Raw genomic sequence first — 27,796 nt, 5'->3', positions numbered from 1 at the left:
CATATAGGTTATTACAGAATATTGAGTATAGTTCCCTGTGCTATACAGTAGATCCTTGTTGCTTATCTATTTTATATATAGTAGTGTGTATATGTTAATCCCCAAACTCCTAATTTATCCCTTCCCCCCAACGTTTCCCCTTTGGTAACCACAAGTTTGTTTCGAATTCTGTGAATCTGTTTGTTTGTAAATAAGTTCATTTGTATCATTTTATTTATTTGTTTGTTTAAAAATATTTACTTATTTGGTTTGCCAGGTCTTAGTTGTGGCAGGCGGGCACCTCAGTTGTGACACGTGCGCTCCTTAGTTGTGGCATGCAAACTCTTAGTTGCGGCATACATGTGGGGTCTAGTTCCCTGATCAGGGATCAAACCCGGGCCTCCTACATTGGGAGCGTGGGTCTTAACCACTGCGCCACCAGGAAAGTCCCTGTATATATTTTTTTTAGATTCCACATATCAGTGGTATCATATGATATTTGTCTTTCTCTGACTTACTTTACTTAGTATGATAATCTCCAGGTCCATCCACGTTGCTGCAATGGCGTTATTTCATTCTTTTTCATGGCTGAGTAATATTCCATTGTATACATGTACATCTTATCCACTCCTCTGTCGATGTACATTTAGGTTGCTTCCATGTCTTGGCTGTTGTAAACAGCGCTGCAGTGAACATTGTGGTGCATATATCCTTTCGAACCATATTTTTCTCCGGATATATGCCCAGGAGTGGGATTGCTGGATCATATGATAGCACTGTTTTTAGTTTTTTAAGCAACCTCCGTACTGTTCTCCATAGTGGCTGTACCAATGTACATCCCCACCAACCATGTAGGAGGGTTCCCTTTTCTCCACACCCTCTCCAGCATTTATAGTTTGTAGACTTTTTGATGATGGCCATTCTAACTGGTGTGAGGTGATACCTCGTTGTAGTTTTGATTTGCATTTCTCTAGTAATTAGTGATGTTGAGCCTCTTTTCATGTGCTTTTGGCTACCTGTATGTCTTCAGGAAGGAGATTTTGGTGCAATGGATCTATTCTTTGTTCTGATTGTGTTGGCGGTTATATAAGTTAAAATTCATGGAACCGAATACCGGAAAATGAGAGTATTGTTGTGTATATGTAAAATAAACTGTTCAGAGAAACATTTTTTTAAAAATCAGCTTGCACAAAATTACAGCCTCATAAACTGCCCTCTAGAAAATTCTGGAATGGGAAGCGGCATCCTGACCCTGGCCCTGTCTATCGGAGTGGTGACACCTATTTGGGGTTTTGGAGGACATCACTCACCCGTCGCTTCTCCTACGTTTTCCTCCGTTTCAGCGGCTCCTGAAGCCCCCAGCATAGCTAGTCTTCAAATTCTGTCAGTTCCCTGGATATGCAGAACGCTTTTTTTTGCCCTGTCACTGAGAGACACATCCCTGTCTCTCAGTGTCCCCACCTCTATTTCTTTTTCTTTTTTTAAAAAAAAATAAATTTTTTTATTTTTATTTATTTATTTTTGGCAGCATTGTGTCTACGTTGCTGTGCGCGAGCTTTCTCTAGTTGCGGCTCGCGGGCTTCTCATTGCAGTGGCTTCTCTTGTGGCGGAGCACAGGCTCTAGGCGCACGGGCTTCAGTAGTTGTGGTGCACGGGCTTAGTTGCTCCGTGGCATGTGGGATCTTCCCAGACCAGGGCTCGAACCCGTGTCCCCTGCATTGGCAGGCGGATTCTTAATCACTGCACCACCAGGGAAGTCCCTCACCTCTAATTCTAAGGCTGTGGGTCTCTCTGTCTCTGTTGTCTCCCCGTTTCTGCTTTTCACCTTCTCTGTCTCCATCTCTAGGTCTTCTTATCTCAGGGTCTCTGTTTTCCCCGTTCGAGGCCTGCCCATTTCTACCTGTCCTTGTCTTGGGTCTTTCTCCACATCAGAGTCTCCCAAGCTCTGAATCTCCCCTTCTCTGAGTCTGTCTTCCTCTCATTCTCTGTGTCTCCATCTGTTGGTCTCCTTGTGTCTGTCCTCCTCAGTATCTCGCTATCTTGGGGACTCTGGGCCTTCTGGTCTCTCTATCTTTGTGTGTGCGCGCCTCTTGTCCTCACCTTTCTCTCCCTCCCCGTCTCTGCGTCCGTGTCTCCTCTTCTATGCCCCACTCCCTGTCTCTGCGTATGTGTCTCTTCTCTTCCTTTCTCCGTCTCTCTCTCTGGTCTTCTCTTGTTTATGCCGTTGCCATGGCATCAAGGACAGCGCAGGCGCAAGGGAGGTCGGACGCCAGGCTAGGCTAGCTCGGCCTCTGATTGGCTGTCTGGTCTGCCGTCGCGTCTTCTCTCTGCCCCCGTCCGCGCCGATAGACTGCTGCCTTCTGGGCGTTACAGGTACCGCGCACGCGCAGTCTGGCCCGACGCCATCGCGCCGGGCTGCCGGGGCCGCTTCGTCGAAGGAACGCAGGCTGGCGGCCGCGACGTACCGTTCCTGAGGTGCGAGTTGTAGCGGCGCGGCTCGTGTACGCGCGCAGCTGCGTTCCGAGGTGGCCGGAGGGGGCTTGACGGCTGAGGGTGTCTGTGGTGGGCGCTCAGGTGGGAGCAGGGGACGGTGTCAAGCCGCCCTGGGCTGCGAGCGGGGTCGTCTCTGCCGGCCGGTCGCCCTGCCTCTCTACCCCGTCACCCGGGCGTGGGTTCGGTTTGAGTGAGGTGCCTGCCTCTGCTCTGGGACCTCTTAGGTGGGCGAGGGAAACCGTATCGGGGAAAGGGCAAGAATGGGTCAGCCGGCAACGGACATTGAGGACCACAGAGGATTGTTTTTTGGACCTTTTTAAAATAGTGTCAGATAGGACTCTGCATACCCTTTGTTCAGATTCACCTGTTGGTATCTTATGTTTTGCACACCGCTGCCTCTCTCTCCCTTATCCCTCTCCATTTTCTCCGCCCCCCCATCCCATCATATACAGACCTGTCTCTTAGTTGACTCATCGGAGGACAAGTTGGACAGTTCCACCATCCTTGACTCCATACCAGGGTCTGGTCCCTGTTCCCCCAGTCACCCCAACAACTTCCTGTAGACGTGTCTTCTGCTCCCCAGCCAGTTCAGGGCCCGGCGTGACACACTGTTGCTTTTCCTCTGCTTGCTCCTTGGGACTGTGACTTCCTTAAATTCCTGGTCTTGAGGCTTTTGGGGCGACCAGGCCGGTCACGCAGGTTGTCTCTTTGTTGTCTGTCTCTCCTCGTGAGCGGGTCCAGTGTGCGCGTTCTTGGCAGGGACTGAGGAAGGCAGCTGAGGTACTCAAGACGCTCCTTGCTCCACGTGTTTTTCATTCTAAAGGCACTTTTCCCCCCTTTATAATGAGTGAGTAATCTCTGCGTGAGGCCAGGAGCCGCTGTGAACACCCTGAGTCATCTGATGTGGAAATATGGGGAGAAGGCGACATGCGGGCAGGGCTGGGCCTGGAGGTGGGAGCGAAGCTTGAGCTCTGCACAGCCCTGTGTGAAGGGGATTTGCCTCCACCCTTCAGGATCAGCTGGGGATGGGGAGAGGGCTGGCCAGGACCTGAACTCCCACTCACAGGCCTGTGCCTCTCACTGTGTGGGTACCTCTTTGTCCCTCTGCAGGTCTGGACTCTGGCTAAGATCCCAGAGCATATTGTCATCCTTGGTCGGTCTCCCTCGGAGCCTCAATCCCGTGAACTCACCCTCCACAACAGGCGCTTTGCATGTTTGGAAAGATGCTGCCTTTGGAGAAAGCGTTTGCCACCCCCAGGAACTCCCCAACTCCCCTGGAATTGCCCACACTGGAGTCAACAGCTGGGGACCAGTAGGAGGGGCCCAAGACCAACCCTGGAAGGGCTCCTGCTGACCTCGAGTTCTCCTGCCTGCACTTCCGGAACTTTTTCTACCAGGAGGTGGCTCGGTCCCACCAGGCCCTGGCCCTGCTCTGGGACCAGTGTTGAGACTGGCTGCAGCCTGAGGTGCACTCCAAGGAGCACATGATGGAGCTGCTGGTGATGGAGCAGTTCTTGGGCGTCCTGCTCAACAAGCTCCAGCCCAGGGTGGTGGCAGAGCAGCCCAAGAGCTGCAAGAAGGCAGCCTGCCTGGTGGAGGACCTCACCAAGGCCCTGGCGGAACCAGGTGAGGCCACCTTCCCAGAGGACAGTATGCCTTTGAGGAATGGGAGGGGATCAGCCCTGGAAGGAGTGACATTGACAGAATGGATCCCAGACCCCAGCCAGCGGGTTACCTGAGAGAGTTCAGTTCCCTCATGTATAAGAGGCACAGAAGCTAAACATTCTGAGCTGGTGGGGCAGCTCCTCAGTCAGCAGGGATCTGGCCCACACCACCCTGCCCAGGGGCATCACCCTCATGGTTGCCTCATGGGCCAGGAACGCTGCTTGGGTTCCTGCCCTCACATCTGCCTTCCAGATGTAAGGAAGCAGGAGGAAGCAGCCCCTTAAAAACTAAGTAAGTATTCTCAGCACACTTCCGTCTCCTTATTATGGGAAGAAGGGGAGCACTGGGGCTGGGTGGGCAGTCTCCACCACATCTGAGGGCAAGGCCTATGGACTGGTGGTAATGGGGCCCTGGAGCCTTGGGCTCAGGGTTAGAAGCCTGTGTCCATGTTTGTCCCCAACCCCCAGCCCTGTGGGCTTACTGTGAACCTCTTGGGCTTACTCTCCCCTTGGGTGGAAATGGGGATGCCATCAAGATCTCCCTTGGGGTCCACCCACAGCTTTGAGCAAGGCAGTGTGTCACAGCAAAGCACACTGAGTCTTTCCTGTCTGCCATTACCAGGTGGGCCGGCGAGAGCCAGGGAAGACCCGGAACCCAGTAAGACCCAGGCACCCCCGAGACCTGTGAGTGACCAGCCAGCTCTTGGGTACGTGTGGTGGGCCAGGGTCTGTGGTTGGGAAAGGCCAGGAGGGAGACATTGTGCTAGTTCTTGAGGGAACCCGAGGGAAGCCAGGTAGCTGAGGCCTGGAATTCTGTGCTGTAATTCCGACTTCTCCCCACAGGCTCTGTGAATGTCACGAGTATTATTTTTAATTAAATTCCTCTTCAGAGATGATTCAAATTGTATGTGCTTATCAGAAACAGTGAAAAGCATTAAGGTATAAAGAAGAAAGTAACAATCTCCCCACTCCCTCACACCCTCTGCAAATCAAAGCAAGGTGCGCACCCTGGCATTTGCCCCTTCGTGTTCTTTTGTACATCTCACCTGAGTGCACACACATCTCACCCGTGTATGCACACATCTCACCCACGGGCCTGTGCAGAGGTTGGCAGCCCGTTTCCCTGAAAATGATGCCTGTAGCACTGGCTGTTTGCATGGAGCAACCCCTCACCCACCCAGGCCCCTCCAGGCAGTGGCTCGATATCCAATGGCATCTCCTCACCTCCATGGCGTTTCACAGGATCCACCGTTCGTTGTCCTAGAGTGGGAACTTTGATGCCGTTAAGGTTTCTGCCTCTCGCTGTAAATATGCAGTGAAACGTCCTCAGACATGTGCCTGGATGTGGGAAGTTAGTTCTGTTTGGGTAGGGTGGGATCCTCAGGACCATTGGACAAAGGGCATTTCCACGTGGTTTTCCGAAAGTTCTATAGCATATATGTACAGGGTGCCTATTTTCCCACATCTGTGCCAGCACTGCATATTGTTGCTTTTTAAGATCTCTACCGACCTGATGGGTAGAAAAATGTGTTATCTTCTTTTTGGCTTCTGTTTGAATGTGTAGGGCCACTGCTGAGCTTGAGCTGCTTTTTGCTTTCTTCTTGGCTCTTCTGCTCTGTCAGTTGAGGACACGTGTGGGGTCAGTGGAACCCTGGGACCTGCTGTGATGTGACCATGCTGGGGCCTCCCTGACTGGCTTGGGGGTGCCCAGCTGTGAGATCTACTCTCCTCAGCTTTGCCTTCCCTTCTCCCCAGTCTCTCCTGCTCCAGACCCCGTGCTTCTGGAACAGGAGAGCATCGGGGAGGAGAAGACCAGAGAGGCCAGGCCCACAAAGGCTGAGCCAAAGCTGGGTGGGTGGGGACCCACTTGCCCAGCAGCTCCCAGGGCCTGTTCCACCCTGTCTTATCAACCTCCCTCCCTCCCTCATCAGTGTGCTGCCAGCTGCTCCAGGGAGGCCAGAGGACGAGGAGTGGGGTTGGGCTGAGGTTCCAGGGCTGGGCACCCAGGCTGCTGCCTCCCCAGGAAGCTAAGGGACGAGCCTGGCCCTGAGCGGTGGGTGAAGCTGGGGGAGTTCTCTGAGACCAGGGGGAGGGCTCTGACTCGAGCCGTCCCACTGCCTCCTGGGGAGTGCTGGCCAGGTGGCCCCTGACTGCAGGCTCCCCCCCAACCCACTTTGTGGTGACTCCATGGCCTCTTCCCTGTCCCTCTGGCTGTGTCAGGTGGACCCTTAGTCCCCCCGAGGGTGCACTGTGGCTGCCAGCGGCAGCTCCCCTCCTCACCCTTCCTGCTGCGTCTGCTGTCCCCAAGTCCCACCTCCCACCAACCAGGACTCCTGGCCTCGCCCAGCCCCCCACCCAGCAGCTGCCTCCCCACCCTCATGCACCTTGCTCTTCTGCATCGAGTCTCAGGTTTTGTTGCCCTTGGGCATCACAGGTCCCTCAGACCTCCTGGGCTGGGCAGAGTACAGGGTCCCTGGCCACGTGGGCCACCTCTAGCCATGTGCTGCCCTGCAGTACATGAGCCTGGGGGGTGTCCCAAGGGAAGCGCTAGGTGGGCAGCACTTGCGGGGGGACCTTTGTGTGGATCTCCCGTTCATGGATCTCAAGAGCCACGGCAGGAAGCTCTACACATGCCAGAGCTGTTGGAAAACTTCCACTTCAGCCTGGCCCTGGCCGAGCACCAGAATTCCCATGAGAAGGAGAAAGGCAATGCATTGGAGAGTGCCCTAGGCACCCCCGTGCTGCATGTGGAGCCCATGCCAATGGAGGATTGGCAGGCTCCTGGAGAACATGGAAGGTGATGTTTTCCCTGTGCACTCTGAGGCATAGAGATGAGCCATTTTGCTGTAAGTGCCCCCAGAGAAGGACAACTACCTGCCTGAAATTTCAGAGTAACACATTGGGCTCCTTCGAAACCCTTGCGTGGCTTCCTGCGATGTCAGTGTGGATTTAAGTCTGCTTGTTTTCTAAACGAGCTAAGGTAGCTGAAGCACTTAGAACCCAGGAAGGGCCCACATGAAGCCCTCACCTTGCAAACACAGCTGTAAAGATGCCTACCTGTGAGCACAAGCCGCCAGGAGTGAAAGAAGACTCTGCTTTCTTCTCTGACCATTTCAGCACCACCCACACATTGGAACATTGGTCTTTGCAAAGTGTACGAGTTGCCTTAAAGTGTGTGATTGCCAACTCTTTCTTGAAGTCAGTCTTGTCTGTTCCTCTTGTTAGAACTTCCCAGGGCTGCTGTTCAAGCAGAAATCTTGCCTGCTGTTTTGTTTTTCTCGTAAATATGTGATGGCAGGTTTACTTCTGAGTCCTCAGTAGCATGCCGTTCTCCAGTTTAACTCACATGGGTATGGAGTGGCTTACAAAGATCACAAAAACACTCGGAGCCTAGTAATTGCAGTGTTTTCAAACTATGTCTCATCCCATTAGTGAGTTGAAAGATCAAATTAGTGGGTGGCCACCGGCATTACAGAGCAATGAAATAGAATAAAATAGGTCAAAATTCATAATGTAGTAAAGGCAAATATTGTTTTGTGAAACTTTTCAGCCATACATCTAAATATGAGAACTGGTTGCAATGTAAAATGTATATCTTACTAGGCAGGGAGTGGGGGTGACTGTGATCAAAACCAGTTGAAAACACCAATAAAGGTTGATGAGATCTGCCTGCGTGGGCAAGGGGAACTTAACTCCTTGGGCTACGTAAGGCGATCTTTGAGTTTTGCATTTAATCTCAGGTTGCAGCATTGTTTTCATTGCCTGAGCATAAATTTGACTGCTTTCTGTGGATAGAGAAACTGGTGCCTCTTTCTGTCACTGTGTTTGGGCAGGCAGTCTGTTGTGATGGTGCCCGAATCACGGGGGCTTAACATAATAAAGGATTTATTTCCTCACTCACATCACAGTCTTGTGGTGGTTGCTTCTGCTTGAGTGTTAGTGGGTTCACACGGAGTGTCAGAGGGTAGCTGTGTTCATAGGGATAGGGGGAAGGTAAACCACATAAATGGAAACCTGGCAAGATGGGAATGAGTTCCAACGGGAAGGAGTTGCTTAAATACCTTATCTAATGGACTGAGTTGTGTGCCACCTTGCCCGCCTTCCCTCCTTCCCCCTGCCCCCAGCTCATATGTGGAAGCCCTAACCCCTAATTTAGAGATAGGGCCTTAGGGAGATAATTAAGGTTAAATGAGGTCATACGGGTGGGGCCCTAATCCCATGGGACTGGTGTCCTTATAAAAAGAAAGAGCAGAGATTGCTCTCTCTTGCCAAGTGTGCACAGAGGAAGCTAGGAAGAAAGGTCTCACCAGAAACCAACCCTGACAGCACCTTGATATTGGAGTTCCAGCCTCCATAGCTGTGAGAAAATAAATTTGTGCTGTTTTAAGCCACCTAGCCTGTGTGTTTTGTTTTGTTTCGTTTTTTGTGGTACGCGGGCCTCTCACTGTTGTGGCCTCTCCCGTTGCGGAGCACAGGGCTCCGGACGCGCAGGCTCAGCAGCCATGGCTCACGGGCCCAGCTGCTCCGCGGCATGTGGGATCTTCCCAGACCGGGGCACGAACCCGTGTCCCCTGCATCAGCAGGCGGACTCTCAACCACTGCGCCACCAGGGAAGCCCAGTGTGTTTTGTTTTTTGTTTCTCATGGTAGCCCGAGCAGACTAATACATGACCCCCGTTATTATTTGGGTTGATGAGTTTTGTAAATCAGTGTCAACCAGTGCAACTATCTGGAACACAAACAGCCCAGTTGCTTAAGAACTACTTTGACATTTGTGTTCCTTGAACTTTCAATTTCAGGTGTGGTGATTTTTCCTAGAGAATTAGTGGGGAAAAAAAGGAGAAAGCTACGTACATTGAGAGGCTGAAATCCTTTCTGGATCTAGGTGGAATACTACAAGTAAAATACATACAAGTGACTAGGACGCCTATTTACATGGAGTTAAATACCCAATTACAGAGGAATGATGACTGAAATTTTGGTAGAGCCATTCAAAGAATAATGAAGCATAATGATAATTAAGAAGACTGTAGCAACATGGAAGAAAAGTTTCTAAGTGTAGCTCAAGAAGTAGAATACAAATATTTGTTACATTGTAACTATAAAACATGGTGGAATTTTGGCTGCATTTGTTTTTGCTTTTTGAATTCCCTTGGAAATTCTTTATTTACAGCACTTCAATAAAATTCATTTTTCACCATTTTGAAAAAAATTCTCCCAATCATGGAAAACTGAAAAAAAAAAAAAAAAAAGAAATGAAGGAGAAAAATTTTTTTCTCATGTTCCCAGCTCATAGGAACTTTTGACATCTCAGTATCCGTCCTTCCAGTCATTTTTCTGTGTACAAGATTTGGTATATATGTGTTCAGTGCATATATAAAATTTGTGAGCATCTTCATTATAAATGTGTGTGTGTTTCTTGAGTATCCTGAGTGAGGGATCAGTCCAGAGTCATTGGGCCTGTCGCTCACACGACTGAGAAGTCCCTCTTTGGGAGGAAGAATTAAAAATTACTAAGATAAAATGAGGTGTTAGGCTTTGGAAGGGGTGCAATAGAGTGAAGGACCTTGGAGTTTCAGCTTCATTTACTTCATGGCCAATCCATGAAACCCGATCCTCAAAACATAATGTAACTCAGGCCTCTCTCAACCAGTGAGCACGTGAGTTTATAGAAAGGACAGTTTCCAGAAGTCTCAGTGAAACAACCAGCTCTCCAGCTCCAGCCTCTGGCCGACAAAAACTGTCTCTTGAGAGTTGGGCTCCTGAGAGGCCACACACAAACTGAGGCAGTTCTTAGGGCAACCCTCCCAGGCTTCCCAGAAGTGTAGGGAAAGGGGCGTGGCTTCTGCAGTAGGAGGTTCTGGTGTCCTGTAGTGGAGACTGCTCTGAGAGGGAGACTCTGGGACAGATAAATCTAATCCTTCCCAGGTTCTTACCAAGTTTCTTCTCAATGGTTCATATCCCTGCACCTTTGGATGGGAGTTAAGCACAGACCCATTTTCCCTAATGCCTGACCCAACCCAGCTTACCCTGAGGTTAACAAGTGGGGACATCTGGCGATATTTTTGTCTCTCTGTAGAATAAATCATCCATTTGTGTGCTTTACCATGTGTTGGGCAGGGTGGTGATGGAAGAAGAACAGCAAACAAATTCTAAATTTCTTTTATTAGGTTTGTTTTTGTAGTGGTTTAAGAAAAGCAACTCTGAAACTATTTTACAAGTATTTTAGAATTCAGCTAATTAGTGTGTTTATTTTAGGGGTCTTAGCATTCTCGCTATTGAAGAGGGACATAAAAATACGGGGAGTCACAGATTGGAATGGGAGGTATTTCTGTGTATGTATATGCACCCATATACCTTTTTGTGTGTATCTATGTAAGTGTTTATACATGCGCCTTTATTTCCTAGCTCAGCAGTAGACAACCTAGTAGCAGTGAGCACACCTGGCACTCAGATTTGGTCCTGAATAGCATCCCCTACTAATATGAACCAGTTCTTTGGACCTGCAGAAATATGGCTGATTTCGGAGCTGATTTCAGGGTAGAAACAAGATGAGTTTATAACATCTTATACTGAAAATGATGAAGGCATGTCACAGGGATGGCAGGAACTTTCCTGAAGGGACTATTATTGGCCACATCTGGGACAACATGAGCACCAAAAAACCTAAGGACAGCAGTAAGTCATAAAACAGGTGTACACCAAGGCATCAGGGCAAGCCTCTCTGAAAAAGCCAACAAACCACAAGTGCAGAGGCTCCTAATGTGAGACCCCTCCCACCTCCCAATCCACCACACAATAATGCAGGTGTTATTATCTCTGGCCAATCTTCACCTTGTCTCCTTCTCTCTATTCTGACTTTGATGCTGCTCTTCCCGGCACATCTAATTTCCTTGAGGACAAGAAGCTACACAAGGATAGAAGCACAGGGAAAGGGAAGAGGATACATGTAATAAAGGGAGGGAGGACAGAACACCTGACCAAAGGACCAAGGCTATTGAGCTGCCTTGTCCTGTACAGCCACTCGCTGGCTACATGTGGCACATGAGCACTTGAAATGTGGCTACAGCAAATTAAAATGTACTGTAAATGTAAAACACACACTGGATTTCAAAGACATAGTATAAAAAGAAAGCAAAATATCTCAATTGTGATTTTTTTATATAAACAACATGTCAAAGTGGTAACATTTGGGATATATAGGGACAAATAGTAAATTAATTTCACCTGTTTCTTCTTTTTAAATGGGACTATTACAATATATTTAAAATTTACCGATGGGGCTTACACGTTGTGTCTATTGGAGAGTGCTGCTATGCACTACTTACTGATTTTCTTAAGTGTTTTTTTTTATCACTCTCATAGTTCTTTATTCACTTATTGTTTCCCCCACACACACTAGAAGGTAACCTCAGTGAAGGCAGGACCTTGTCTGTCTTGCTGTATCCTCAGAGTGTATGACAGTGCCTGTAGTAGGGGTGTATAGACATTTAATGAGTGAACAATAAGTGACGTCTCTCCATCAGTTTGAATAATTTAGAGGTGATTATGTTGGTATCATTAGTCATGATTATGTATACACCCAAGATGCATTTTTACTATTTACTTTGCAACTTCTGGTTACTGTTTCCATCAATCTAATTTATATTCCTCCCAGTCATCTCCCTCCCTTGCACACATTTACTGACTCTCCAGTGTGTGCTTTAAAAAACAATATTGTTTTATTACTACCAGCAGAAGTGGCCTGCATGGGGTGGTGGGTGTGCCTGGCTCAGGGTATGTGTGGGCTGTGAGGGGTAGATGATAATTGGGAGGCTGAAGGAAAGGGAGTGGGGCTGCAGGCCAGGCCCAAAGGCTCCTCTGATTTACTTCTAGGAAGAGGTAGACTTAATAAAGGAGTCATGGCAAGCTACGGCCAGGCCGCCAATACGATTAAGAAATTCTTGGAAATCTAGCTGCCCATCAGAGTCGAGGTCCAGTTTCTTCATCATGCAGTCAAGGACACTAGGGTCCTTCTGGTTCTTTGTGAAGGCACCCAGCTCTGTATTCATGAAGATAAGGAACTCGGCCTTGGAGAGTTTGCTGTTGTTACCGTCTCTTCCAGCATGCTTTTGGAAAACAGCAATCAGAAACTCAATGCACCGTTCAGTCTCTGTAGGGCTGGATATTTTTACCATGTTCAGAGAGGAGCGAGGCACGGGGCTGCGAGCGGGGAGCGGCGCGGCAAGCCATGATTTTCTCACATGGTTTTTAAATGACTGAAATTAAGTCCAAAAAAGAGGGGGCATTCCACAAGCATACTGAGGAACAGTATTGGAAGACTATTTGCAACATGGTTTCCCCAAGGGAGAAATTTCAAGTTAACTGGAAGTTTATATCCTAGCACTGTGATTAGAAAGTCAAACTGATTGTTATAACCCTAACTGATGGTTAGTGACAAAAACCAGCCAATGCAATTTACATATGGGTTCTAGTGAGGGTGACAAGTCACTGTTTAAGGATCACGGTTGTCAGGGTGACTGCTGTTAGTGGATTCAGGGTTCAGTGAAATACTATAGACTGCCTTCAAGTTAAATTTTACAAAAACAAAAGCTTATTAAACACCAGGATAAAGAATCAATGAAAAAACAACAGTTCAAAAGATTAACTTGTACATTTCTCAAGAGATAAATCTCGCAAAACATAAGGTTCCAACGTGGGTGTGCTCTTGCTCATAAGATGGTGGCTTAACAAAGAAAAAATCTTCCTCTTTTTGTGAAACAGCAACATCTGCATTTCTAATGCCTGTGAGTCCTGTAGAAAAATTTATAGCAAGAACAGAGCAGCAAAAGCCATCTCAGAATCTGCAAGACTCCATGGAAGTGGCTTTACCTTTCAAGTCTTCCTATACAAATCTTTTCAATTCCATTGCATATAAAGATTAACTTATTGCAATATAATGCATATAACTACTTTAAAATCTGTTTATAGTACATGGATACTTTGTCACATGGCATTCACATCTGTGAGGCTGGTGGCCATGTACCTTGACCAAAGAATTTACACAAATCAGAAAATTTTGTACTGAGACAGCTGAATATTCATGGTGATTCCATAAAGTGCCACTCTCATGTCTGGAACACTCTGCCATATTGTTTTTAGGGAATATCAGAGTCAAGTTGCACCATTCATAAGCAACCCCTGCCAAGGATGTAATGTACAATAATGATAAATTCTGACTGCGTTTGGTTCTTTTATATGAAAGGCATTCGCTGAGTTTGTCACCACTTTGAAAATCTCTGGTTTGGAATATGGTGAATCCTTAGAAGCCACCCCAGATCCACATGTTTTTCCATTTCTCTTTTGTAGGTTCTATAATGAAGCATTAGTGGCCACTCATGACTGAAAGTCCTCAACAGTGATTAACTCCACACTTCCCTACTGTCTGGATGATCTGATATCCCGGGATGGATGACCCAGAGCTAGGTATTCCCACAATCATTTCCATAAATATGAACTCTCTGTGGGGGTGTAAGGAGTTTGCTGAGCATGAAGCCTTGTGTATAACGTTTGTGTTGTTTCTCAGGAGTATGACTGGGTCAAATCTAGTAAGCAATGCGCTATAGCTTAAGGCTTTGCTGGGTCCCAGAACATGTGGAGTGGGTCTACCCAGCATGAGTTCTCTGGTGCTTGGTAAGGGAGGAGCTGTGTGTGAAGGCTTTCCCGCAGTCCCTGCACTCATATGGCTTCTCTCCTGTGTGGATCCTCCGGTGCTGAGTGAGGTGGGTGCTCTGCCTGAAGGATTTTCCACAATCCTGGCACTCGTAGGGCTTTTCCCCAGTGTGTGTCCTCTCGTGCTGGCTGAGCGATGAGCTGTGGCTGAAGGATTTTCCACATTCGTTGCACCCATAGGGTTTCTCCTTGGTGTGAATCCTCTGGTGTTCTATGAGGAGGGAGCTCTGGCTGAAGGCCCTGCCACACTCATTACACTCATAGGGCTTCTCTCCCGTGTGGATCCTCTGGTGTTGAATGAGTGGCGCAAGCTGGCTGAAGGCTCTGCCACACTCGTTACACTCATAGGGCTTCTCCCCGGTGTGGATCCGCTGGTGTTTGGTCAGGGACGAGCTGTGGCTGAAGGCCTTCCCGCACTCACTACATTCATAGGGCTTCTCCCCGGTGTGGATTCTCTGGTGCTGAGTGAGGTGTGTGCTCTGCCGGAAGGCCTTCCCGCACTGACTGCACGAGTAGGGCTTCTCACCCGTGTGTGTCCGCTCATGCTGGCTAAGCGACGAGCTGTGACTGAAGGTTTTCCCACACTCGTTGCACCCGTAGGGCTTCTCTCCTGTGTGGATCCTCCGATGCTCAGTCAGGAGCGTGCTCTGGCTGAAGGCCTTCCCGCACTCACTGCACTCGTAGGGCCGCTCGCCTGTGTGTGTCCTCTGATGCTGAATCAGTGGTGTGATCTGGGTGAAGGCTTTTCCACATGCCTGGCACTCGTAGGGCTTCTCCCCCGTGTGGATCCGCTGGTGTTTGGTCAGGGACGAGCTGTGGCTGAAGGCCTTGCCGCATTCTCCACACTGGTAGGGCTTCTCCCCGGTGTGGATTCGCAGGTGCTGGGTGAGGTGGATGCTCTGCCGGAAGGCCTTCCCGCACTGACTGCACGTGTAGGGCTTCTCACCTGTGTGCGTCCGCTCATGTTGGCTGAAGGAGGACCTAAAACTAAAGGATTTCCCACATTCACTGCACTCGTAGGGCTTCTCACCTGTATGAGTTCTCTGGTGCTGGATCAGTGGGGCAATTTGGTTGAAGGTCCTCCCGCACTGAGTGCACTTATAAGGCTTCTCACCAGTGTGGATTCTCTGGTGTTTGGTAAGCGCTGAGCTGTTTCGGAAGCCTTTTCCACATTCGTGACATTCGTAAGGTCTCTCTCCCGTGTGTGTTCGGTGGTGTTCGATGAGTGCTGAGCTGTGACTAAAGGCCTTTCCACATTCCTGACATCTGTAGGGCTTCTCTTTTGCACAGGTTTTCTGTTGAGTATCTGAGTCCGGATCCTCCCTCTTTCCATGTGTTCCCCACACGGGGGGGCCTTGCCTTTTAGGAGTCATTGGTCGAGTTGAGAGATCAGGCCTCAGACTCAAGTTTTCCCCAAACCCATTCCCCTGCTGCTTCTCCTGAGTGGGTGTCTTCACAGGCATGAAGGCAGACTGCACCACATGGCTATCTGGCCTCTTGCGACCCTGTTCCCAGTGGCCCTCAGCATTTTCACCCTTGGAGTTCCACAGACTTTCCCACAGGAACCTTTCTACCAGAGCATTATTGGGTATTTCTTCAGTTATGTCTTGCTTCACAGTTGATAGTTTGGTTTGTCTAGTTTCAAAGTCTAAAAGAAACAGAAAAATGGAAATGTCCCTTAATCCCAGTTCTGGGGGAAGAGTTTGTGGTGGCTGGGTGGGTGGATGAAAGAATAAAACTGATGGTTTTGAAAGGTCCAAGGCACAGGTGGCTTTGTCCATTAAAAAAAATAGAGTTTTGCAAATCAGAGAAGGAACAGGAGAGGGAGGAGAAGCACAGAGAATAACCAGGGGTGGGGGACTTGGTGTAGGGGTTTTCAGGGGGAGCACAGAGAATGAGGGTGGGAGACGGTGCTGAGGAGAGAGTTAGAATCCAGGGAAACTGCTGACAGACGCCCTGGGCCTGGAGTACTGCCAGCCCAGAGCAGAGCTCAATGGGCACGCTGAACGAACAAACAGATACATTTGCTCCTCCTCCTCCTTCATTTTGGCCCTCTCTGCACAGCCATGGCTTCGGTGTCCCCACCCTGACACCGAACTGGCCTAAAGGTGTGACATGGGCACCGTTCCCATTTATGTTACACTCTAGTGAAAAGCTAAAAATAAAAAAGGCCAAGCCAGATGTGGTTGGCAGAACAGTGGCTCCCAAATATATACACATCCTAATCTCTGGAAGCTTTGAATCTATGCTTAACTTACATGTCAAGGAGGAATTAGGCCGCTCATCATTTGACATTAGCAGTCATCTGTGATTACCCTCATTGGCTTATCAGGGTGGGCCCAATGTAATCAAAAGAGTTCTTCAGTGTGAAAGAGAGAGGCAGGAGGGACATGATGTGAGAAGGCTTGACCAGCCATTGCTGACTTTGAAGATGGATAAGGCCTTGTGTCAAGGAATGTGGGCAGTCTCTAGAAGCTGGACAATGAAAGGAAACGGATTTTCCCCAAACCCTCCAGAAGAAACACTGCCCTGCTGACACTGTACTGTAGCCAAGGGAGACCCATTTTGGACTTCTGACCTCTAGAACTGTAAGGTAATTTGTGTTGCTTCAAGCCACTGAGTTTGTGGTAATTTGTCACAGCACCAATCCGAAGCTGATATAACTAAGTAAGGACTGGTTATTATTCGAGGCTAGGGAGACCCTGTTATAACCCCCCCACACACACACTGGCTCATCCCTTATTAGGCCCTGGTGATGGGCCACTGCTTACATAGGGTCAGGGCCTGTCGCCAGAGGGCCGGGACATTCCCACTCCCAATAGACTTGCCTGCTGGTCTCAGGAGCTGGACAAGAGGTATGAAGAGCAGAACTACCCAGCCAACCTACAGGCACATGGAAGAGCCCAGCCTGGATCCACCAGCACACCGATGCATGAGTCATAAGTGATTCTTTGGTTTAAACCACTGAGGCTGGAGTGTTTGTTACATGGCAAGAGCTGGCTGTTGCACTGCCTTGGTGGCCTTGTGCTTGCTGTTTCCTCTGCCTGGAGTTCTGTCCTCCCAGATTGTCTCATGGTCACATTGTTCTCATGGTTTAGCCTTCAGCTCACACACCACCTCCTTGGAGAGGCTAGCCCTCATCTCTCTGCTCAGTCCTCACCCCAATCCTAGTCTCTACCTCATCCCCTGCTTCCATTTCTCAGCATTCATCATAACCTGTAATCATCTTGTTCACTGTTATTATTATTATTTTAGCTATTTATCATGTGCTCCTCTCCCTCACCAAAAATGTAAATTCAGTGAAGATGGGAACTTGGTCTCACTCACAGCAAAATGGATGCTTGGTGAATGTTCCCTGAAAGACTGAGTAGTTAATTTGCTCTGAAGAATCAGGGCAGAAATGGAGAGAGAACCTGGGGGGTGAATGGGTTCCTCCCAGACCTGCAGGGTTTTCATCTCACCTGTGCACACACCTCGGGGGGCTCCCTTGTCCACCACCCAGAGCTCCGCCTCGTGCTCCAACAGGGAGATGACGTCCGGCTTTGGGAGCCAGTGTCCTGCTCAGGGAGAAACCCATGGAGTGAGCATCTGGGTCCCAGGACCCTCCCCACCCCTCTGCCCACTCCACCCTCAGTCTTCCGGGACCCAAGTGGCTGGTGTTCCAGGAGGCCATGGTGTGGTAACAGCCTCTGACATTCCTTAGGGACCTCCTCCCCTCACTCAGTCCCTGACCCCATCCTTGGCCCCGGTGTGGCCAATCAGAGCTCTGCTTCATCCCGTGCCTGCTGGCAACAACGACCAGGCTGGAGGGGACCTGGCTGCCAAACCAAGACAACCCAGGGGCCTTCTTTGGGTGCCCGGGACACAGAGCCTGCCTCTTCTGCTGGTCTCAAACCTGGGAGAGGCACCCTCTCAGCTGTCTTGTCACCTTCAGAGGGCCCCGTCTGCGAATGGAGGCAGAAAGGGGTATGGGGGCGGGCAGCAGAGGGGTCCCGACAGCACCATAGGAAGATCCAGGTCTACCTGGGGTTCTGTGGTCATGGGACCCAGTATGTCCCTCTTACCCCATGACTTTCTGCTTCTGGCATTGTTAGCTAGGGTCTGTCATTTGCAACCAAAACATCCTAATTGACATTCCCTGCACTGAAACAGGTCCCTGAAGGCCAGGTATTTGCTTTTATGGCCTAGATCTACTCCCACTTTTATCCCAGGAAAATTAGAATCTGTACTGTAGGCAGACCATCAGGGGCACGGGGGTGGCCTCACCCACAGAGGCAAGGAGCCCAAAGGTCTCCAGCATCACATCTCGGTACAGGGTCCTCTGGGCTGGCTCCAGCTGTCCCCACTCCTCCCAGGTGAACTCCACGACCACGTCCTCAAAAGTCACTTGCTCCTGAAACGTCACACATGAGCGTCCTCAGTGTCCCCGGCGTGGCTGCTAGTGGCAGCATCTGGTGAACGGGGGCCTTGGCCAAGTGGGTGGGAGGGTCTGGGGATTTGAATCAGGTTTTTACTGTGGGGCCTGGGACCCTGCTGGAGAAGAGTCTCTTGAAATGAGAGATGCTGCTGATGCGTCATCAATGAAGGGGAGGATGGTCCTGGCGTGTTGGGTTCACAGGAAGTGTGCTTGCGTGGGTAGCCCCTCCGAGAAGCAGCTGGGTCTGGGCAGCGGGGAAGCAGCATCTGGAAACTGTCAGGTTGGCTCCCTGCCTCACCCTTTGACCCATCCTGATGGGTCCAAGATGCATACATAATGAATGAAACAAAGCCCTCTTTAAGAGATGAGAGGGTCCATGCTGCCACGAACACATTTTACAGAGACTGGGAAAGCTTAAGTGTCTTGCCCAAAGTTATAAAGCTAGTAAGCAGCAAATCCAAGGATTGAATCTGGGTGACTTTATTAAGAATCTGTTCACGTGTGAATTAAATTCAAGTACATGAAAATCCATGTATATGTAGAAAATCAGTGTGGTAGTGGGAGCATTTCAAAGCAATGGACACACCAGGGCAACTGGCCCTCTGTTAGGGGGAAAAATCAGTAGATCCCTACCTCACCATAAATAAAAATAAATTCGAGAAATATTAAAGAGATGAATATAAAAAAGGAAAAAGTTGGAAAAGTGTAGGCCATGAATTTAATAAATGGGTGGTAGAGAAAGTCTTCACAAATAAAATATAAAACACTGAAAGTCAGAAAGAAGAAAATGAGTGTGGTAGGCAGAATTGTGTCACTACCATCCCTGGATTACATGGCAAGGAGGAATTAAGATGGCAGATGGTGGGACTTCCCTAGCGGTCCAGTGGTTAAGACTCTGTGCTTCCACTGCAGGCGGTATGGGTTCGATCCCTGGTCGGGGAACTAAGATCCCACATGCCATGGTGCGGCCAAAAAAAAAAGATGGTTAGATGGCATTAAGGTTGCTAGTCTGCTGACCTTAAAATAAGGAGATTATCCTGGAATATCCTGGTGAGCCCAATATAATCACAAGGGTCTTTCAATGGGGAAGAGGCAGAAAAGTCAGCCTCACAGTAATAGTATGTGAGGAAGACTCAAATGGCCAAAGCTGGCTTTGAAGATAGAAGCAGGTCAGGAGCCAAGGAATGTGGGAGGCCTCTAGAAGCTGGAAAAGGCAAGGAAGTGGATTCTCTCTTAGAGCTACCAGAGGGAACACAGCCCTGCTGACACCTTGATTTTAGCCCAGTGAGATGTACTACAGACTTCTGACCTCCAGAACCATAAAATAATAAATTGTGTGGTTTTAAGCCACTAAGTTTGCTAGGATTTGTTACAGAATCGACAGGAAAATAATACATTCAGCAATCACAATTCATGACTTCTAGATGACAAAGCCTTTACAAGCCACTTCAAGGACCCACGACAGCAGAATGAATATTTGCACCATAAATGGAAGGGGAAGGATGAGTGGCCAGAACATGCAAAGAGCTGACAAATCAGTAAGTAAAAAGCAAACAAGAGGACAGAGAGTCTGGGCCTTCTGAGAAGAGGACGGCGTAGTACCCAGGCATGGATGACTTTCACAATTGGCAGGTTTTTAAAAATACATACACTTGTTACGCCAGCAATTCCACTTCCCCTCCATCTCCCCCTTCCCCCAAGAACCTTGCTCCCCTGCTGCAACGTCATAACAGGCAACTGGTAATGGCCTCGATGCCCATCGTGGCAGAGGAGCCAAAGTCAGGTTCTGGAAAATCTGCAGCCAAGCATAAGATGGGGGGCACTAATAGGCACAGCTGGGGAACGACCTTCCAGATGGAAAAATCCTGGATGGTGGGACGTTGCCAGCCCAGTGCCATTTATGTAAAAGGAAACAAAGCTCTAATTCTAATATTTGTCTGAAAATGTGTACATAAACACAGGAAAATGAGGCACGTGGAAGTGACAGCAGTGGCAGCTTTAGATGGAAGCCTGGGAGATGGGGCTGAGGAGCAAGGGGGACTTTATAAGTGCTGCTTGACATTTTTATAACGAGAATATCATTATGGGATATTATTTATTAAAAAAATAAATAAGCCAATTCATCAACCTAGAAATCACTATGAAACGTATCATGGTTTTGATACATTAAGAACTTTAAACTTGTGAACCTTAAAAACAAAATTCAGAGCAAACAGATAGATGGTGCTGAAAGATGCACGTGGATTGCTCACTTAATAACCCCAGGCCACGGGTGATCACATCCAACCACTGTTCACCCAGGGAGGACGCCAACGAAGTCACCCAAAATCACCCAGGGAGAAAGGGCTGAGCCAGGATTTGAACTTGGGTAGTCTGGGTCCAGCGCGTCCCCCTACTGGCCATGTGGCTGAACCACCTCCCTGAAAGACAAGTGAGAGAAAAACACACCCCAGGAGTCAGAATGGAAGTTCTGGGCTGGCAAGGAACTCGCATCCTCCTATTGGTTCCTCCTTGGACAAACAAGGACCCCTGAGATGTCACAGCAGCAGCGACTGAGGGAGGGGCACGAGGGAGCCCCAGGGAGGCTAGGAACTTCCTGTGCCTCAGCTGTACCATCCACTGGTGTCCATACATGCAGTTGCCAGGCTGCACACTCAGACAAATCTATGCTGTGCACAAATGACACCTGAATACACAGAAGAGGGGCTGGGGAGACAAAGAGCCAATGGAGAGTGGCCAGGAAAATGAAATGGGTGGGGGTCTCCAGTGGCAGGACCCCTGAGGACTGTTTCCTAGTCTTCAACTTTGGACATTTAGATAATGGGTTAATAGAACTACCATATGATCCAGCAATCCCACTCCTGGATATATATCTGAAGAAAACAAAAACAGTAATTCCAAAAGACACATGCACCCCAGTGTTCATAGCAGCTAAGTGTCCATCAATAGATGAATGGATAAAGAAGATGTGCCATGCACACACACACACACACACACACACACACACACACACACACACACACAATGGAATACTACCCAGCCATGAAAAATGAAAATTTGCCATTTGCAATGGCATGGATGTACCTGCAGGATACTATGTTTAGTGAAATAAGTGAGACAGAGAAAGACAAATACTGAGTATTATCTCCTATATGTGGAATCTAAAAAAATAAAGAAATGAATGAATATAATAAAACAAAAACAGACTCATAGATATAGAGAACAAGGCCAGTTTCTTCCATAATCAAGTGGGTAATTTATGATTCTCTTTAAGGCCCATGAGATTTGGGCACAGACATCCTCCACAAAGGGATTTTCATCTCACAGAAGCAAGCACTATGGATGGCTGGTAGGGGAGATGCAAGGTCTATAGACTTTGGCCATGTGGGTGGGAGTGAGGCACACAAGGTGGCCCACATCCTGGACCCTGGTCTACCAGGCAGAATCCGCCTCTGCTAGAATTTCTCCCACCAGAACTGGGCATCTGGGAGGTGACGCTGTGAAGACCCGGCCCTGGATCCACATGATGGAGATTCAAACTCCAGCACCAGCTGTCTTTTAACTGCACTGTGCCTCCCTGCCCTCATCTGCAAGTTACTGGGAGCTCCCTGAGGGCTGTTGGGAGGAGTGAGGGAATTCACAGGAAGTGTGTACCCTTGGCCCGGTGCATAGTGGGTGGTTTACCTGAGGACCCACCGTTCAAACAGCTGTGCTGGGGGGCCCGGGGAGATTTTATTTTCTCTCACCAACCCTCCCTGCTTGCTCCACACCTTCCAAACTCATTAGGTCTCGCTCAGTGGTTATCTGCGGAGTCCTAGGTGCAGGTCACCGTTCAGGCCGTGGAAACAGGACACACAGCCCGCCTCCTGGTGCTTGTATGCTAGTTGCAGGGTCGGGGAGCTGGCAAAAATGAAAACCCCAGGAGAGGCCAGTGCTCTGGAGAAAATGGGGGGATGCTGCTGGGCAGCCACACAGGGATCTGAAGGAGGAGCCATGAAGGCAGCAGGATGTGTGCTAGGCACTGGGGACCTCAGGGGGCAGGTGGTCTGCGCCAGGCCAGGGGTCCTGAGCTCACGCCTGCCTCAGCCACTCCCAGTTGCGTGACTTGCCCCTGTGCCTTGATCTCCTCCTCATCCCACCTCGTGGGACTGATGCGGGGGCTGAACAGAGTGATGTGTCCAGCACTGACCAGAGTTCCAAACATTCATTGTTCACCCATTCACTGTACACCTACTGTGTGCCGGGCCTTTGCACGTGGCCAAAATGGCCAGAACTGCTTCCTAAGGCCCCAGGCCCCTGAAGCCGGCCTAGGAGACCTGGTTCTCAGTCTTCCTGCCACACGTGTGCCTGGTCTTCATGTTAGGTGCCTGGCGTGCTCCCACCTCCAGGCCTTTTCTCATGCTGTTCCCTCCACCTGGAACATTCTCCCTATGGGCCCTGGCCTCACCCTGTCCTTTCTTGCAGGTCTGTTTGGGGGCCACTTCCTCAGAGAGGCCTCCTGGGCTGTACTGGTTAATGCCTGGTCCCCAAGTCCACCCTCTTCTGGGCCTCATTTCCCTGCCCAACGCTTGGCAGGTTTACATTCCTCATATGGTCTGTGAGCCCCCAGGGATGGAGATTTCTGCTCATCTTGTCTGTTCCTCTACTTGGAGTACCTGGAACAGTGCCTGGAATGGTGCCTGCTCATTAGCAGTGCTCAGTACAGGTTGGCCAAGTGACTGGATGAAGAGAGTGAGCTGGGAGAACAGACCTAGAGCCCTGTGTTGAGAAAGTGCCAGACACATCAGTGGGATGGATGAACCATGTCTGCCAGGGTGGCACGGAGGGGGGGGGAATCCAGGAGGTCTTCTCGGAGGTGGTGAGGTAAGAAGTGGAGGAGGACATGGAGCTGATTAAAGCACTTTCCTGGTGAGGGCAGAGGCCCTGAGGGCAGAACGAGCCTGGTGGGGACCACAGGTAGAGCCTGGGAGGCCTGAGAGTGAGGTGGTGGTGTACTCACCGGGTCCCTGGCAGTGAGGAGCCCAGCGGTCATTCCCTCCTCCTTGGGCCTCTTGCAGGAACAGCCAGCTCCTCGGCAGGCAGTTCTAGGGGGAAAGGGGATGTGAGAGACTGGACAAGTGACAGGTGACCAGTAACCCCAGGCCCTGGAAGCCCTGTGTGCAGGTGGAAGGAGCTCAGCACCCAGGCCAAACTCAACAGCAGTGCAACCTCAGCTTGGCATTTCCCGAGCTCCTGCTGTGCACCCAGGTGCTAGTCCAGGCACTGCTGAAGTATGAGCTCAAATTTTCCTTACCCATTCCAGACAGGAAAACTGACCGCCAGGTGGGCAAGGAGCACAGTCTGGGTTGCACAGATGATTTCAAGGGTGATGACTTACTGTGACAGAAAGCCAGACAGTACGGGGGTCTTGGGCACTGTATGGTGTGCGTCAGCTTCCCTCTCATAAAATGATGGTGGTGACCCAGGACAGAGCTTATGGGAATTAAAATGTGAAAACGGCTGGAAATGGAGCCCAGCAGGCAGCAGAATACACAGGAAGGCGATTGTTGCTGGGAGGGAAGACTCTTGCTTCAGTCAGCATCTGTTTAGCATCTACTACGTGCACGGCCCAATTCCCAGTGATTTACAAGCCGTTGCCTGGCTGAATGCCTAAAATGAAAGTCAGGCCAAAGGCAGGACGTGTTTCCCTTCTCTCTGTAATGTCCCTTGACGACCCTGCCTATGCACCCCTGATTCTGCCCCATCCAGCTTGTGCTCCGTTGTCTTCATTGCAGTTTCCTGGATGGGAGTTATCTTGTTTAGTGATGTTTTATGGGCTTATCATCATCTCCCTGACTCTCCTGTGGCATCCAGTGTGGAGACAATGTTGGGGGGCTCTAGGATATAAGATGGGCCTGGCACCCAGGACATATAAATACCTGCTTGTTGAATTAATGATGGAGCCTGAATGGTGCCTGGCATGCAGTCGGTGCTCAGTAAGATTTTAATACAATGAGTCTGTTTCCTGGGTCCCAGGTGGCTAGGATCAAAATCTGGTGCTTTGGCTCTCCCTCTCTTTCATTCTTTAGACATAAGTCCCTCAGGAAGGTGAAGCTCCAGAGATGACATTGTGGTGGGGCCTCGGCCTTACTCACTCTCCAAACCCTGGACGTCCCGCAAAAAAAGGGAAGGGACGCAGGTCAGGCTGGCTCCAGGCTCTGAAGGGTCCGGCCAGCCAATCTCTTACTATGCTCGCGAAGCCAGAGACCCCAATGCCTTCCACCAAAGCCAGTACCAAACCCCAAGCCCTCCTCTCGAACCCTGAGACCACCCCGCAACCCCCTACCCAAACCGGGCCCCGCCCACTCGGCCCCGCCCACACTACCCCCAGCGACCCGCCCTGGGCCCAAAGCAGCAGAAGAGACGAGACACAGACGCGCGCCGTTAGGTACACACCCGGGCCGGGGCCCCATAGAAGACCTTGGACCCGCTCCCGGCTCGGTCTCCGCAGCCCCTGCCACCCCCAATCTCACTTACCCACCGGACTGTAGGACAAAGGCCACGGCAGCCACCAACCAACCTGCGCCTGCGCAAGACCGCCACGGGCCGCTACTGCGCCTGGGTGGGCGGGCGCCGAACTACATCTCCCAGAGGGCGGCACGTGTACTTCCGTTCGTCTCCCTGGTCGTCCCGCTCCCGCCCGGGGCGAGACTGAGCGGTTCGGAGCCTTTTTTTTTTTTTTTTTTTTTTTTTTGTTCGGAGCCCTTTTGCTGCGCTCCATGGAACGGAGGAGGAAGGCTGTACCGCCAAAGGGCCGGGACTGCGCCTGAGCGAAGGGCGCTGAACTACATCTCCCAGAGGGCCACGCGCGGCTCCCTGCGCATCTGTCCCCTCCCGTTGGATTCATTAAGGACAGGAGTTCGAGTCCTGACGCCTGTACCTGTATCACCGTCAAAAATATTCCCTACCCGCTGATGTGTGAGGAGCCTTATGACCGTGGCGCCGGCGCTCAGCGGGTGATTAGCTGGGGGGACTAATTTTGGCAGAGGGTTCAGGAGTGAAAGGGAGCAATCCCTGGATGGGCTCTCTTGGTAACAGACTCCTTTGTGTTCTCTATTTCTTGCTTAAAGAAAAACTTTAGGGCTTCCCTGGTGGCGCAGTGGTTGAGAGTCCGCCTGCCGATGCAGGGGACACGGGTTCGTGCCCCGGTCCGGGAAGATCCCACATGCCGCGGAGCGGCTGGGCCCGTGAGCCATGGCCGCTGAGCCTGCGCGTCCGGAGCCTGTGCTCCGCAACAGGAGAGGCCACAACAGTGAGAGGCCCGCGTACTGCAAAAAAAAAAAAAGAAAAGAAAGAAAAACTTTAGTCCACTGAACCTTCCTGGAGTTTCAAAATGTCTGGCTTGAAGGTTAATGATCGGAGGAGTGAAAGCAAGCAGAGACAAAGAACAGAAATACAGCTGGAGAACTTGTAACAATTTAAATAATGGATCAGTCATATAGCAGGGACCTTTAGTTCCCTCCTGAAGAACATAGATACCAATGGCAGACTTGCATTCCTAAGTGATTTTTACAGAAACCAAACTCCCATCAGATGGAAACTGCTGACCATAAGCACATAGACTCCAGGCCAGTTGGAACGAGAAGGTTGATGATGTTGACTCCGAAAACATCATCCTGTTACCTCGCCACCAACCAATCAGAAGAAAGTCCGTGAGCTGCAACCCTTACCCCAATGTTGCCTTTAAAAACCCTTCCCTGAAAGCCAAGGGGGAGTTCAGGTGTTTTGAGCATGAGCTACCTGTTCTCCTTGCTTGGTGCCCTGAAATAAACACTACACTTTTCTTCACCACACCTGGTGTCATTAGATTGGCACGTAGGGCAAGTAGACACAAGTTCAGTTTGGTAACAATATTGGAAACTATACTGTAAACTTTATTGTTGTAAAACAAACCAGTGTTTAAAAATACATTAAAAATTGAAATGAGAGACTTCCCTGGTGGTCCAGTGGTTAAGAATCCACGCTTACATTGCAGGGAGCGTGGGTTTGATCCCTAGTTGGGGAACTAGGATCCCACATGCTGTGTGGCCTGGCCAAAAAGTATAAAAAAAAAAAAAGAAATAAAAAATTCACAAAAACTTCAAACACAAGAGCAGTTTACATTTTGCCACACTAACCCAGGCTTGAACAGTTGCCAGTATTTAGTACATGGTTATAAGAAACATCACAGGCTAGACACTTGAACATTTTAAAACTACTTTATACGTTGCTATGTAATTGTCAAAATGGTGCATTTCAACAGCAGCACAATATTCAAAGCTGATGTGCCCTCACATGATTGCATTCGCCATTTGGTGAACACTGACCAAGGCCTACCAGGTGGCAGGTCCAGGGTACAGCAGCCAAGTGTACAGGTGAGAACATTCACCATTCCCCCACTTGAGTTGGACTTATTTTCACTAATGCGGATGGAACATCTGTGGAGTAGTGAATGGAAAGAATCTAACCATGGCTGAGCCAGGTGCCTTCGCCCTTTTTTTTTTTTTTTTTTTGCCTTTGCCCTTTTAAGAAGGGACTGATTGATTCCGATCAGTTGGGGCTTGCATGATGGATCTGAAGCTGAGAAAAATGTTTCAGGACAAGGGCATTTCTTTCTTTGACTGAAACAACTATTTCTTTGGAAAAACTCTGACTCTGAAAACAGGAGAGAAGACAATAAGGATTCTTATGTTAGGAAAAAACCTAGCTGGTTACATCTTCTTTACACGTACAGAGACACGTGAAAAGATTTGGCTGGTTCACGTGTGAGTGAAAGACTTTAAATCTTGTAAGCTCTATAACAGTGGTTATTATGAGGAGACATGACAGATGGCTCAAAATTGGAATGCACTGATGTAAACGAAGCAAAGCCAAGCTTAGCAGCTTTTCTTTAAAGGTGTCCTGTACGTTCAGAGACTATAAGCTTTAAAATGTACATAAAACGTCAGTTATCACTTCCCTCACCCGCAAATCCAAATGCAAAAAAAGACTCAATTTTGTTTTTCCTGTTAACTTTTTTTTTTTTTTTTTTTTGCGGTACGTGGGCTTCTCACCGCTGTGGCCTCTCCCGTTGCGGAGCACAGGCTCCGGACGCACAGGCTCAGCAGCCATGGCTCATGGCACGTGGGGTCTTCCCGGACCGGGGCACGAACATCTGTACCCTGCATCGGCAGGCGGACTCTCAACCACTGCGCCACCAGGGAAGCCCTCTGTTAACTTTTTCTTCCACAAAATGTGTACCCTTGTCTCCCCAGTTTCCTTTTACCAGATCATGAAGCATGAATACACTTGTCATGATGAAATCTTTTTCCCAGAGGTCTGGGCAGAGTCCTGGTGACGAGCTGTTGGTGGAGCCGTGCCAGGTTTGCCTGCCCATGAGGGCACAACCCAGCCCTGACGTTGGGCCAGGTCGCCCTGCTCAGCTCCCCTTGGATTTGCCCCTCTGTCTGCTGCCTCTGACCATCTAATTCTTGTTTTTTCCCAACCAACTTTCACAAGCTTAAAGGCCTGCAGGG

At 49.6% G+C, this 27,796-nt stretch overlaps 1 protein-coding gene and 1 pseudogene across 3 annotated transcripts; one reads left to right on the top strand and one right to left on the bottom strand.

Annotated features, from left to right (window-relative positions):
* Positions 1-2,375: 2,375 nt before the first annotated feature.
* LOC307178509 lies at positions 2,376-6,937 on the top strand (annotated as a pseudogene). The gene is made up of 3 exons (XR_013831805.1): positions 2,376-2,454; positions 3,583-3,784; positions 6,696-6,937. The product of XR_013831805.1 is annotated as an uncharacterized misc_RNA (transcript).
* A 5,472-nt stretch (positions 6,938-12,409) lies between these two features.
* Positions 12,410-24,834, bottom strand: ZNF135 (zinc finger protein 135). Of its 2 annotated transcripts, XM_079908845.1 has the most exons (6): positions 24,780-24,834; positions 24,182-24,407; positions 23,263-23,347; positions 18,113-18,239; positions 17,308-17,403; positions 12,410-15,494 (listed from the first exon to the last, which is right to left on the bottom strand). In XM_079908845.1, the coding sequence occupies exons 3-6, from the start codon at positions 23,293-23,295 to the stop codon at positions 13,780-13,782; spliced, it is 1,971 nt and encodes a 656-aa protein (XP_079764971.1). In that variant the 5' UTR covers positions 23,296-23,347; positions 24,182-24,407; positions 24,780-24,834; the 3' UTR covers positions 12,410-13,779. The 2 variants fall into 2 exon arrangements, with proteins under 2 accessions (XP_079764971.1, XP_079764972.1); XM_079908846.1 differs by lacking the exon at positions 24,182-24,407 and having other exon boundaries at positions 24,780-24,833.
* Positions 24,835-27,796: the final 2,962 nt, after the last annotated feature.

This window comes from Stenella coeruleoalba, assembly GCF_951394435.1.
Source record: "Stenella coeruleoalba genome assembly, chromosome: 20".
In the NCBI taxonomy this organism is placed as follows: domain Eukaryota; kingdom Metazoa; phylum Chordata; class Mammalia; order Artiodactyla; family Delphinidae; genus Stenella; species Stenella coeruleoalba.
This window is presented reverse-complemented; position numbering and strand designations above follow the sequence as displayed.

Coding starts and splice junctions, on each gene's coding strand:
- ZNF135 (XM_079908845.1), bottom strand. CDS start 23,295: ATGACCGCTGGGCTCCTCACTGCCAGGGACCCG. Junction 18,240..23,262: donor TCCTCACTGCCAGGGACCCG/GTGAGTACACCA, acceptor GTGACGTTTCAG/GAGCAAGTGACTTTTGAGGA. Junction 17,404..18,112: donor TGGGCTCCTTGCCTCTGTGG/GTGAGGCCACCC, acceptor CTCCCTGAGCAG/GACACTGGCTCCCAAAGCCG.